This window comes from Leucopleurus acutus, assembly GCF_964270905.1.
Source record: "Leucopleurus acutus genome assembly, chromosome: 2".
Classification (NCBI taxonomy): Eukaryota; Metazoa; Chordata; class Mammalia; order Artiodactyla; family Delphinidae; genus Leucopleurus; species Leucopleurus acutus.
Genome location: NC_139143.1, coordinates 119,293,271 through 119,307,976, shown reverse-complemented (window position 1 = coordinate 119,307,976; position 14,706 = coordinate 119,293,271). Strand labels below are relative to the sequence as shown.

At 38.0% G+C, this 14,706-nt stretch overlaps 2 protein-coding genes across 2 annotated transcripts in view; one reads left to right on the top strand and one right to left on the bottom strand.

Moving 5' to 3' along the window:
• SPATA1 (spermatogenesis associated 1) overlaps positions 1-14,133 on the top strand; it is a gene marked incomplete at both ends in the record, with an annotated part of 40,429 nt that extends 26,296 nt beyond the window's left edge. Inside the window, 4 exon segments of the mRNA XM_082833741.1 lie at positions 1,970-1,980; positions 1,984-2,148; positions 5,919-6,014; positions 14,047-14,133. Of these exon segments, the coding sequence (XP_082689867.1) occupies positions 1,970-1,980; positions 1,984-2,148; positions 5,919-6,014; positions 14,047-14,133 (359 nt within the window).
• Positions 3,565-5,303, bottom strand: LOC309972656 (RNA-binding protein FUS). Its single transcript, XM_082856446.1, has one exon. It carries the CDS (start codon positions 5,246-5,248, stop codon positions 3,707-3,709), a length of 1,542 nt encoding a protein of 513 aa, XP_082712572.1. The 5' UTR covers positions 5,249-5,303; the 3' UTR covers positions 3,565-3,706.
• Positions 14,134-14,706: the final 573 nt, after the last annotated feature.

The following is a 14,706-nucleotide window of genomic DNA, read 5'->3' as shown; positions in this document are numbered from 1 at the left end:
TATACCTCAGTTCTCAGCATTGTTTTAAATGCTGAGGATACAGCAGTAAACAAGACAAACATAGCCCTGCCATTAAGGAGCTTGCCTCTAATGGGAGGAGACCGGCAATAAATAAGTAAGACAATGTCAGCTACTGATTAGAGCTGAAAAGTCAATTAAAAGAGTGCAGTAAAGAATGGTGGGGCAGGAGAGATGGTTTAGCTAGGGCTTTCAAGGAAGGCTTCTTTGAGCAGATATAACTAAGATTTGATGAATAAAATGGTAAGCATGTGAAGAGACAGGGTAAAAAGAGTCCAAACAGGAGGAACACTAAAAATCAAGGTACAGAGATAGAAATAAGCTTGCAGAATTAAGGACCTGAACTAAGACCAGTACAGCTGGAGTGTGATAAATAAGGAGGAATGTAGAGGGAGAAAATCAAAAGATCAGCAAGGAACAGATAGGCCAATTCAAGGAGTTTGGATTTTATTATCAATACAAGTAATATGGGAAGACATAAGAGGATTTTTAAACTAAGGATTTATGTGATTTTTAAAATATCTTAAAAAGATCAGGATGACTGCGGTATGGAATAGCCTGTAGAGGGGCAAGTATGGAAGCAGAGAGACCGTTAGAAAAATAATACAGCTTTCAAAAGATGATAGTGGATTGCCTAGGAATGTAGCATTGAAGAAGGGATAATGTGCCAGATGCTCGAAGTATTTTGGCAGTGGTACCAGTAAAACTTGCAGAGGGATTGGTTATAGGGCTGAGGAAAATAGTTAAAATCTTGAGTTAAAAGTTCCATATAGTTTTTTATATATATATATATATATATTTATTTATTTATTTATATTTGCGATACGAGGGCCTCTCACTGTTGTGGCCTCTCCCGTTGCGGAGCACAGGCTCCGGACGTGCAGGCTCAGCGGCCATGGCTCACGGGCCCAGCTGCCCCATGGCATGTGGGATCTTCCCGGACCGGGGCACGAACCTGTGTCCCCTGCATCAGCAGGCAGACTCTCAACCACTGCGCCACCAGGGAAGCCCCATAGTTTTATATTTTTAATTAAATCAATTTATAATATAGAATTTTAAAATTTGGTATTTTCATTTCTTCGATAATCTGAAAAAAAGAAACATAAGCATATTCTGGTATACTAGCATGCAGTTTGTGTTCCAATTAAGTTTATATTTAGAATCTCATTGGTGTCAAAGTGATTCCCTAAACTGGCAGAGTTTAATTTCTAGTTTTCTAAACCAGAAGTCTCAGGTTTAAGAAATTCTGCCCTACAGAAGTTTGGGGATATACCTGGAATAATGTTGATAAATGATGAATCAGAATCAGCTGATTACACAAAACAAGTCATTTTGGGGCTGAAAAATAAGGAAAATCTGAAAAAATATATTTTGCCTTTTCTTTCATAGCTTTAATTATATAAATAGTGAATTCAAATCAGATTATAGATAAAAGTAATTGAAATAAAAAGTATACACTTCTTGCTCTTCCCTGGTGGCGCGGTGGTTGAGAGTCCACCTGCCGATGCAGGGGACACGGGTTTGTGCCCCAGTCTGGGAAGATCCCACATGCCGCAGAGTGGCTGGGCCCGTGAGCCATGGCCACTGAGCCTGCGCGTCCGGAGCCTGTGTTCCGCAATGGGAGAGGCCACAACAGTAAGAGTCCCGCGTACCGCAAAAAAATAAAAATAAAAAAGTATACACTTCTTGCTATAGGTAGTATTTTGAAGAAAGATTTTCTAAACAAATTACAAGCTTAAAGAAGAACTTGATTTTGGTTCCTGGATTTATCAGTATTTTACTATATTTATAAGCAAGTCCTTTTATTATCCAATAAACATTTTACTCTTAACTCTAATTTCCTCAGAATATAAGAGAGGAAGGAGAGGAGAGAGGAATGGTTTAAATTAACTTTGCAGGTTGAAAAGTTTAAACAAACTATAGCCTTTGCTTTTTTTTTTTTTTTAAATAGCCTATGATGTTTAGAAGAAAAAGTACTTTGAAACAAAGAAAGTTACAGCATCATTGGAGGAGATTTTAACAAAACTTCGAGAAGATTTGGAACTTTACTATAAAAAATTGCTCATTCAGCTTGAAGCCAGGGTGATCAAGATGAGACCAAAGAATCTGGCAACCATCACAGACTCTAAGGTACTACTAACTATGTTCACATTCTGTTAGAGAAGTTCTATTTAAAATACATGCTTTGTAATGTATTTAATGTATTTAATATACATACTAGCAATGTAATGTAATGTGCTAGTATGATCATATCTAGGATGTTTTGGGCTACAGGTAACAAAACCTTGGCTTAAACTGGCTTAGACAATAAGTAAATTCATGATCTCGTGTAATGCGTGCTGAGGAGATAAAATCAGCTGCTTAATGATGTCTTTAAGGGCCTAGGTACTTCTGATATTTCCTCCCTATTATTTTCGGTGTTGGCTTCATTCTAAGACTGCTTTTCCTCAGGGTAGCAACAGAGTTACCAATGGCAAGTAGAGATATATGCCTCCAAAACAAGAGACAACCTCTTCTAGACGCATGGACTATATAAAACTTTCCCTTTGGCCTGATTGGGGATCAACCAAGCCTACCCTGGATTGATCATAGTTACCAGCGAATGCTATATTCTGACTTAGCCTAATTAGGATCTACCTCTGTACCAGGGGAAAGGGTCAAGATTCTATGGGTAAGAGAGAAATACCTAATGAAGTATGGCAAGGGAGTAATAGTGAGTTATACATTTCTTTTCTTTCAGTTGGGGGTGGGAAGCACAGTTTGATAACCACAGAATCTATAGGTAGTGATATTCTAAATAAATGATAAATTATATTAAATTTTGATCAATTCATTTTCTTGAGATAGTCTTCAATCTTGACAGATGAGAGACATGAAGTTTATTTTTTAGTTGAGTAATTCTACCATATAATTAAACAACAAATTCCAGAGGCCATTTATCAGTTTAATTTTTGTTTGTTGATACCACTTATCCAAAAAAAATTTTATAATATGTTAATTATGATTGAGTATAGATTTAACTTTAGACATGATGAAATATTAAGTTTACTTTTTTCCCAGTTTTATTGAGATATAATTGACATATAACATTGTATTAGTTTAAAGTAGAAACATAATGTTAAGACATATGTTTATGTTGTAAAATGGACACCACAATAAGTTTAGTTAACATCCATCACCTCACATAGTTATTTTTGTGTGTGATCAGAACTTTTAAGATCTACTCTCTTAGCAACTTTCAAATATACAGTACAGCATTGTTAACTATAATTGCCATGCTGTATATTACATCCCTAGAACTTACTTATCTTGTATCTAGAAGTTTATGCATTTGACCACCGTCACCCATTTCCCCTAATCCCCACCTCCTGCTTCTGCCAGAGCCACCAACCTCTTCTGTTTCTATGAGTAAAAGTTTACTATTTTAGATCTATTTAATATAAAATCCAAATAAGTTTAAGTAAAAGTTTCTTCTTATTAGCTGATACTTTTTTTTAAGCATTATTGAAACTTTTTTTTTTTTTTTTTTTTAACTAAAATGATGGTTTTTAATGGGAACCAGAGATATGGTTACAATTACATAGTCCGACACAAAAAACCCGTGGGTGATCAGGAGTTGGAAGGTTACAAAATAATGAGGGTAACACTGGGTACAGGAGAAAGCCGCTCCAGAACTTCAGGAGCCAGGCTAATACGGCCTCTCCCTGCGGTCCTGTCTGTGCTCACCCCTGGAGTCCATCTTGCCAGGGCCAAAGCCACCTCTGTCCCCACCACCCCGGCCCCCTCGGAAGCCCCCACGGTCCCCGCCTCGGCCTCGGTAGCCGCCCCGATCATAGCCTCCTCTGCCACCACGACGATCGTCTCCATAGTTACCCCCCATATGAGAGCCTCCTGGTCCCCCTCCTGGGCCATCCGGTTTAGGGGCCTTACACTGGTTGCATTCATTCCTCCAAGAGAAGTTCATGTTCTCACACGTAGGATTAGGACACTTCCAGTCCCCTGCTCGCTGCTGTCCTCCACCACCACCGCCACCGCTGGGGAATCCTCCTCGGCCCCCGCCACCACTGCCACCACCTCCATAGCCTCCACGGCCCATGGGTCCTCCTCGCCCTCGGCCTCCACGACCATTGCCACCACCCGGATTGAAGTCTGCTCGCCGAGTAGCAAATGAGACCTTGATAGGATTCCCAGAGAATTCTTTACCATCAAACCAGTCAATAGCTGCTTTAGCAGAAGGTGGGTCATCAAATGACACTGTTGCCTCTCCCTTCAGTTTGCCTGTTTCCCTGTCTGTGTACAGATTAATCATGGGCTGTCCTATTTTCTTATTTGTCTTAATGATACCAATCTGCTTGAAGTAATCAGCTACAGACTCAATTGTAACATTCTCGCCCAGGCCTTGCACGAAGATGGTGTTGTTGTCTGAATTATCCTGTTCAGAGTCATGACGTGATCCTTGGTCCCGAGGGCCACCAAATTTATTGAAGCCACCATGGTCACTTCCGCCCATGCCGCCTCTGCCTCCACGGCTGCCTCCACGACCTCTGGGTTCATAGCCACCACTGCTGCGGCTGTAACCACCGCCACCGCCCCGGCCACGGCCCCCACGGTCCTGCTGGCCTCCCCCGTAGCCGCCGCCACCACTCTGGTCCTGATTGCCATAACCGCCGCCACCACTACTACTCATGGAGGGCTGATCTTGGCCATAGTTACCTCCACCACCCCCTCCACCTCCACTGCTGCTGTTGTACTGGTTCTGCTGCCCATAGCCCTGAGGGGGATTATAGCTTTGCTGCTGTCCATAGCTTTGCTGCTGTCCACCATAGCCAGACTGCTGGCCATAGCCCCCACTCTGGGGCTGCCCATAGCCGCTGCTCTGAGAACTGCTACCGTAACTTCCCGAGGCGCTGCTAGGAGTTGGCTGCTGGCCATAGCCAGGGTATGAGGACTGCTGCCCGTAAGACGACTGAGAACTTTGGCTACCGCCATAGCCACCAGTTGAGCCATATCCCTGGGGAGTTGACTGTGTGCCATAGCTGTTCTGGGTCTGTCCGTAAGAACTACCATAGCTGCTCTGGCCATAGCCTGAAGCATCCGCTGACTGGCCGTAGCCACTGTAACTCTGCTGTCCATAGGGCTGACTGCTCTGCTGGGAATAGCCCTGCCCAGGCTGGGTCGGGTAGGCCCCATAACTTTGGGTTGCTTGTTGAGTATAGTCGTTTGAGGCCATGTCCGCGCACACGCGCACAGGCCGACAATCAGCAAGATTCCAACACCACAGCACCGACGCCTCGAGGACTGAGCCTATTGAAACTTTTTATCTTACTGTTGTCTCAAGTTCAATATATGATAATGTTTTTTTCACAAAAGAAGCTTAAATAATTTCTTTGTTGACTATTACAGCTCATAAACTTTTCTGAACAAAAGTAACCAAAAGGCTTCTAGAATAGGTTTTCTCACATTAAACAGATTTTCTTATAAAATACAGTATTTCATTATTAAATATTTTTAAGTAATTCTAATATGATTCCACTGATAAACCATTATGCCAATTTCTAAAGCCTTGCTAAGTATCTTAATCTAATGTATTCCTCTTATAGTAATAGTTGTTGGTTTTCATGGTGCTAATTTAATGGTAACTTTTACAAATATGTATTTATTTTTATAATACATGAAAATGGTAGTAAAACAGAAAGGAAAGTGGTCCCTAAAACATAAGAAATCAACAGTTCAATAGTAATTTACTCCAAAGCAAAAAGTTTATTTTATGGAATGGGTTATTTTCATGATTTCCTTTTTTGAAATTTGATAACACTTTGTAGTTTGTATTGGCAGGCAATTAAAATTAAAAATGAATAGATGTTATACTAAACAAAGATGTCTTTATATATCTCATACAGAATTACCTTATTATTCAGATCACTGAAGTACAGCATGCTATTGACCAACTTAGAAAATTGGATACTGACAAAATGAAACAGATAACAGAAATTAAGGTATTTTGTATTTCCCCTAATCAGATTGTAACATTTATCTTAAAATAAAATATTTTGGTGTTTTAACTTTGGCTGTCAGTAGCATAAGGGTAGTAAGGACTGACTGTCTTAAAATTGTTACCTTAACAAAAACAAGAGCATGACTGGAAGATGGGTTCAAGATGGTGGAGTAGAAGGACATACTCTCATTCCCCTTTGCAAGAGCATGAGAATCATAACTAACTGCTGAACAATCATTGACAGGAAGACACTGTAACTCACCAAAAAAGATACCCCACATCCAGAGACAAAGGAGAAGCCACAGTGAGAAGGTAGGAGGGGCGCAATCACAATAAAATCAAATCCCATAACTGCTGGGTGCATGACTCACAAACTGGAGAACACTTATACCACAGAAGTCCACCCACTGGAGTGAAGGTTCTGAGCCCCAGGTCAGGCTTCCCAACTTGGGGTTCCGGCAACAGGAGGAGGAATTCCTAGAGAAACAGACTTTGAAGGCTAGAGGGATTTCATTGCAGAATTTCAACAGGACTGGGGGAAACAGAAACTGCACTCTTGGAGGGCACACACAAAGAGGTGTGCTCATCGGGACCCAGGGGAAGGAGCGGTGGTGACCCCATAGGAGACTGAACCAGACCTATCTGCTAGTGTCTGTGTCTCACCATGAGGACAAGGACACTGGAAGCAGAAGTTCTGGGAAGTACTCCTTGGCGTGAGCCCTTCCAGAGTCCGCCATTAACCCTGCCACAGAGCCTGGGTAAGCTCCAGTGTTGGGTCCCCTCAGGCCATACAACCAACAGGGAAGGAACCCAGCCCCACCCATCAGCAGACAAGTAGATTAAAGTTTTACTGAGCTCTGCCCACCAGAGCAACAGCCAGCTCTACCCACCACCAGTCCCTCCCATCAGGAAACTTGCACAAGCCTCTTAGATAATCTTATCCACCAGAGGGCAGACAGCAGAAGCAAGAAGAACTACAATCCTGCAGCCTGTGGAACAAAAACCACATCCGCAGAAAGATAGACAAGATGAAAAGGCAGAGAGCTATGTACCAGATGAAGGAACAAGATAAAACCCCAGAAAAACAACTAAATGAAGTGGAGATAGGCAACTTTCCAGAAAAAGAATTCAGAATAATGATAGTGAAGATGATCCAGGACCTCAGAAAAAGAATGGAGGCAAAGATCAAGAGGATGCAAGAAATGTTTAACAGAGACGTAGAAGAATTAAAGAACAAACAAACAGAGATGAACAATACAATAACTGAAATGAAAAATACACTAGAAGGAATCAATAGCAGAATAACTGAGGCAGAAGAACGGATAAGTGACCTGGAAGATAGAATGGTGGAATTCACTGTCAAAAAACAGAATAAAGAAAAAAGAATGAAAAAAAATGAAGACAGCCTAAGAGACCTCTGGGACAACATTAAACGTATTAACATTCGCATTACAGGGGTCCCGGAAGGAGAAGAGAGACATCAAGGACCCAAGAAAATATTTGAGGAGATTATAGTTGAAAACTTCCCTAGCATGGGAAAGGAAATAGCCACCCAAGTCCAGAAAGCACAGAGAGCCCTATGCAGGATAAATCCAAGGAGAAACATGCCGGGACACCTAGTAATCAAATTGGCAAAAATTAAAGACAAAGAAAAAATATTGAAAGCAGCAAGGGAAAAACGACAAATAACATACAAGGGAATTCCCATAAGGTTAACAGCTGATTTCTCAGCAGAAATTCTACAAGCCAGAAGCGAGTGACATGACATATTTAAAGTGATGAAAGGGAAGAAACTACAACCAAGATTACTCTAGCCGGCAAGGATCTCATTCAGATTTGATGGAGAAATCAAAAGCTTTCCAGACAAGCAAAAGCTAAGAGAATTCAGCACCACCGAACCAGCTCTACAACAAATGGTAAAGGAACTTCTCTAAGTGGGAAACACAAGAGAAGAAAAGGACCTACAAAAACAAACACAAAACAATTAAGCAAATGGTAATAGGAGCATACATATCGATAATTACCTTAAACGTGAATGGAATAAATGCTCCAACCAAAAGACACAGGCTTGTTGAATGGATGCAAAAACAAGACCCATATATATGCTGTCTACAAGAGACCCACTTCAGACCTAGAGACACATACAGACTGAAAGTGAGGGGATGGATAAAGATATTCCATGCAACTGGAAATCAAAAGAAAGCTGGAGTAACAATACTCATATCACACAAAATAGACTTCAAAATAAAGACTATTACAAGAGACAAAGAAGGACACTATATAATGATCAAAGGATCAATCCAAGAAGAAGATATAACAATTATAAATATGTATGCACCCAACATAGAAGCACATCAATACATAAGGCAACTGCTAACACCTGTAAAAGAGGAAATCGACAGTAACACAATAATAGTGGGGAATTTTAACACCTAACTTACACCACCAGACAGATCATTCAAAAAGAAAATTAATAAGGAAACACAAGCTTTAAATGACACAATAGACCAGATAGATTTAATTGATATTTATAGGATATTCCAACCAAAAACAGCAGATTATACTTTCTTCTCAAGTGCGCACGGAACATTCTCCAGGATAGATCATATCTTGAGTCACAAATCAAGCCTCAGTAAATTTGATAAAATTGAAATGATATCAAGCATTTTTTCTGACCACAACGCTATGAGATTAGAAATCAATTACAGGGAAAAAATTGTTAAAAAACACAAACACATGGAGGCTAAACAATACATTATTAAATAACCAAGACATCACTGAAGAAAACAAAGAGGAAATCAAAAAATATCTAGAGACAAACGACAATGAAAACACGATGATCCAAAACCTATGGGACGAAGCAAAAGAAGTTATAACAGGGAAGCTTATAACAATACAAGCTGACCTCAAGAAACAAGAAAAATCTCAAATAAACAATCTAAACTTACACCTAAAGGGACTAGAGAAAAAAGAACAAACAAAACCCAAAGTTAGTACAAGGAAAGAAATCATAAAGATCAGAGCAGAAATAAATGAAATAGAAACAAAGAAAACAATGGCAAAGACCAATAAAACTAAAAGCTGGTTGTTTGAGAGGACAAAGAAAATTGATAAACCATTAGCCAGACTCATCAAGGAAAAGAGGGAGAGGACTCAATTCAATAAAACTAGAAATGAAAAAGGAGAGGTTACAGCAGACACCGCAGAAATACAAAGCATCCTAAGAGACTACTACAAGCAACTCTATGCCAACAAAATGGACAACCTGGAAGAAATGGACAAATTCCTAGAAAGGTATAACCTTCCAAGACTGAGCCAGGAAGAAATAGAAAATATGAACAGACCAATCACAAGTAATGAACTTGAAACTGTGATTAAAAATCTTCCAACAAACAGAAGTCCAGAACCAGATGGCTTCACAGGTGAATTATATCAAACATTTGGAGACAAGCCAACACCCATCCTTCTCAAACTCTTCCAAAAAGTTGCAGAGGAAGGAACACTCCCGAACTCATTCTATGAGGCCACCATCACCCTGATACCAAAACCAGACAAAGGTACTACAAAAAAAGAAAATTAGAGACCAATATCACTGATGAATATAGATGCAAAAATCCTCAACAAAGTACTAGCAAACAGAATCCAACAGCACATTAAAAGGATCATACACCATGATCAAGTAGGATTTATCCCAGGGACGCAAGGATTCTTCAATATACGCAAATCAATCAATGTGATACACCATATTAACAAATTGAAGAAGAAAAAACATATGATCCTCTCAATAGATGCAGAAAAAGCTTTTGACAAAATTCAGCACCCATTTTTGATTAAAAAGCACTCCAGAAAGTGGGCACAGAGGGAACCTTCCTCAACATAATAAAGGCCATATACGACAAACACACAGCAAACATCATCCTCAATGGTGAAAAACTGAGTGCATTTCCTCTAAGATCAGGAAGAAGACAAGGATGTCCAGTCTGGCCACTATTATTCACCATAGTTTTGGAAGTCCTACCACGGCAATCAGAGAAGAAAAAGAAATAAAAGGAATACAGACTGGAAGAGAAGAAGTAAAACTGTCACTGTTTGCAGATGTCATGATACTATACATAGAGAATCCTAAAGATGCCACCAGAAAACTACTAGAGCTAATCAATGAATTAGGTAAATTTGCAGGATACAAAATTAAGGCACAGAAATTTCTTGCATTCCTCTACACTAATGATGAAAAATCTGAAAGAGAAATTAAGGAAACACTCCCATTTACTATTGCAACAAAAAGAATAAAATACCTAGGAATAAACCTACCCAGGGAGACAAAAGACCTTTATGCAAAACTATAAGACAGTAATGAAAGAAATTAAAAATGATACAAACAGATGGAGAGATATTCCATGTTCTTGGATTGGAAGAATCAATATTGTAAAAATGACTATACTACCCAAAGCAATCTACAGATTCAGTGCAATCCCGATCAAGTCACCAATGGCATTTTTTACAGAACTAGAACAAAAAAATCTTAAAATTTGTATGGAGACACAAAAGACCCCAAATAGCCAAAGCATTTTTGAGGGATAAAAAACAGAGCTGGAGGAATCAGACTCCCTGACTTCAGACTATACTACGAAGCTACAGTAATCAAGACAGTATGGTACTGGCACAAAAACAGAAATATAGATCAATGGAATAGGATAGAAAGCCCAGAGGGAAACCTACGCACCTGTGGTCACCTTATTTTTGACAAAGGAGGCAAGAATATACAGTAGAGAAAAGACAGCCTCTTCAATAAGTGGTGCTGGGATAACTGGACAGCTACATGTAAAAGAATGAAATTAGAATACTCCCCAACAGCATATACAAAAATAAACTCAAAATGGATATACAAAAATAAACTCAAAAGGGCTTGATGTAATTCCAGACACTATAAAACTCTTAGAGGAAAATATAAGTAGAACACTCTATGACATAAATCACAGCAAGATCCTGTTTGACCCACCTCGTAGGGAAATGGAAATAAAAATAAACAAATGGGACCTAATGAAACTTCAAAGTTTTGCTCAGCAAAGGAAACCATAAGCAAGACAAAAAGACAACCCTCAGAATGGGAGAAAATATTTGGAAATGAAGCAACTGACAAAGGATTAATCTCCAAAATTTACAAGCAGCTCAATATCGAAAAAACAAAGAACCCAATCCAGAAATGGGCAGAAGACCTAAATAGACATTTCTCCAAAGAAGGCATACAGATGGCCAAGAAGCACATGAAAAGCAGCTCAACATCACTAATTATTAGAGAAATGCAAATCAAAACTACAATGAGGTATCACCTCACACCAGTTAGAATGGGCATCATCAGAAAATCTACAAACAGCAAATGCTGCAGAGGGTGTGGAGAAAAGGGAACCCTCTTGTACTGTTGGTGGGAATGTAAATTGATACAGCCACTGTGGAGAACAGTATGGAGGTTCCTTAAAAAACTAAAAATAGGATTACCATATGACCCAGCAATCCCACTACTGGACAGATACCCAGAGAAAACCATAATTCAGAAAGACACATGCACCCCAATGTTCATTGCAGCCCTATTTACAATAGTCAGGACATGGAAGCAACCTAAATGCCATCGAGAGACGAATGGATAAAGAAGATGTGGTACATGTATACAATTGAATATTACTCAGCCATGAAAAGGAATAAAATTGGGTCATTTGTAGAGACGTTGGTGGATCTAGAGACTGTCTTACAGAGTGAAGTAAGTCAGAAAGAGAAAAACAGATATCGTATATGAACGCATATATGTGCAACCTAGAAAAATGGTACAGATGAACTGGTTTGCAGTGCAGGAATTGAGACACAGATGTAGAGAACAAACGTATGGACATCAAGGGGGAAGTGGTGGTGGGGGTTGGTGGGATGGATTGGGAGATTGGGATTGTCATATATACACTAATATGTATAAAATGGATAACTAATAAGAACCTGCTCTATAAAAAAATTTTTTAATAAAATTAAAAAAGAAAATTAAAAAATAGAAAGCATGAATGAAAAAAATACAATAATAAATTCTGTGAAAAGATTCCTAGCAAGGCCAAAGTAAAATTGAATAAAATTTCACTAAGAAATAAAGTAAAAGAACCTTGTGAATCAGTATAGAGTCTCCGTAAAATATTTTGAAAGAAGTAATATTCCTACATTAGAGTTGTTCATAAATAAGTCTGACAAACCACTGAGCTCTCTGAGCTCCCATTTAATTTTATTTTTTTCTCCTCTCTTGGGTAATTATCTCATTCTCTCTGGTTATTTTCATATATATATATATATATATATATATATATATATATATATATATATAAAATGTTATATGAATGCTCTCAATTCACCTCTTTATCAGAAGTAGCTTTATGACCCAGAATAATGACCCCTATGTAGAATTAGCACTGTCCAATACAACTCTCTGTGATGGTGGAAATGTTTCATACCTGCACTGTCTGATAAGGTAGCCACTAGCCACATAAGGATGTAGATTGTTGTGTGCCTGAGGAATTTAATTTTAGATTTAATTTTAGTTAATTTCAATTTAAATAGTTACATGTGGCAAGTTGATACTCTACTGGACAGCGCACTTCTAGATTATTTTCACTAGCCTCATACTCAAGGCTAAATCCTGGCTCAGCACTGAGAAGCTTAAAACTTAAACTACAGAAAAGGAAAAAGGCAAAGGACAATTTTAAACCAAAAAAAGGAGTTATTTAAAATTCTTATACAGTCTGCACTCAAAAAAATAGTTCGTTCAGTGAATTAAAACTCCTGTGCATTCAAAAAAAAGGAGAGAAATCAAATGTGGAAACTTGTCCCCTTAAGGATAGTTGGATGGGTAGAAGGGAATAATAAAAATACCTCCAGTGCCTTCATTTATGACTCTCTCAATGCTCTTTTCTTCTGGAAAGCATACAAATTAGTTCTTACCATTTTTGTATATTTTAATTTTATAAATATTACATATAAATGTTTTGAACCCAAATTAGAGTTATTAGTGAAAAAACAGGAAACACAAATGGAAGAAAAGAGATCCAAGTTTTCAGCTTATGCACTGGGGGGAAAAAATCCTACATTTAACCATAGTGCCTAATTGTCACATAGTAAACATTATAAGAATTTTTTATTGATTTCTGAATGATTTACCCCAAACTACCCATAAGATACAGAACTAAGGGGCAGAAAACCTAGCTTGACTGTTGCAACCATGTTCAAGATAATATAGCACTATCAGTGCTTCTCAAAGTTCAATGTAATGTCACCTGGGGATCCTGTAAAAATTAGCAGGATCTGACTCAGTAGGTCTGAGGGGAGGCCTGAAAGTCTTCAGTACTAACAAACTCCCAGGTGATGCTTATGCTGCTGGTCCACAGACAATACTTGGAATAGCAGGAGCTCTGGTACCAGATGGTTTAAGTTTGAATCCTGGCTGTGCCACTTACTAGTTTTATGCCTTGAGCAAGTTACTTAACTGCTAGGCATCTCAGTTTCCTCAACTGTAAAATGGGGAGAAATAACAGTATCTGCTTCAATTAAAAATTTGAAAGTATCATAGTACACTTAGAAGAGCACTTGCCACACTTATATTTCTTAAGTACTTATTCAGTTTCTAAGGGCTGGGAATTAAGGTTTTTGGGAATTTTTTTTAGGAGGTAGAGGTTTTTTGTTTTTACTACTTTCTTTGCACAATGAGAACAGATTTTGAAATAAGCAAAAGATAAAATTCTTTCTCACTCTAGTTTTTTAGAACCGTTTAATTTTTTCATGCCTATATACTAATAAATGAAATTATTTGGTAGCATATCTAGCATGCGTATTCAAAGGGACTTATGAACTACACATTTACCATAGTAATACAGTGCAAGTAAAGGCATTGAAGGCAAATGAGAGAAGACATGAAAGCTGTCATAAAAACCCTTATTTATATGACGATTATATAATTTTAGAAAGGTAAGATGAAAGTTCAGTTTTGAAAGTCAATTATTCTTTTATAGATGAGAAAACAAGCAGTTTCAGATTTACGCACATTGAAAGCTGAACTGGCACAGAAGAAATTTATTACATCTTTTCAATCTCAATAAGGTATGTTAACTTAAAATTTTTATTTGTTAAAAAACTTACTTGAACAGATTTGTTTAACCGTTGTTCTCCTTGTTTTCATATAAATTATAAGTTTTACATCTTTTCCTTTTTCATGTGTTTATTATACAGTGTTTCAGGAAATATTAGATGTAAAAAAGCAAAATGGTGTCTATTTGACTATTTTTGAAGGTTTCAGATGTGTAACATATTATTTTACAGTACTGTATTTCATTATTTTCATTTTTTAATAGTCTTAAAATGTAATACCTAGAATGACTGTAATATGAAAAATCATATATTTTAATAGATATGAATCTAACTTGCATCTACAGCTATGTAGAGATTAGTACTAAGAATTTAAATTTTTAAAATTTATTTTAAAAATACAGAGACAGCAGTAATTCAGCAAGTACTATGGAAAATGGTTGGTTTTACTTTGCCGTAAATAATTGTGCAAGTAGGAAATGAAATATTCTCATAACAGATGACTGAATTGTCATTTATTCAAATTTGGAGAGGGAAAAATGTACAGGGAAGGCAGGATTTATGTAAATCCAGAGTTTAAGGATGCA

Bases quoted from the DNA above. Each gene is read 5' to 3' on its own strand.
- LOC309972656 (XM_082856446.1), bottom strand. From the start codon at position 5,248: ATGGCCTCAAACGACTATACTCAACAAGCAACCCAAAGTTATGGGGCC.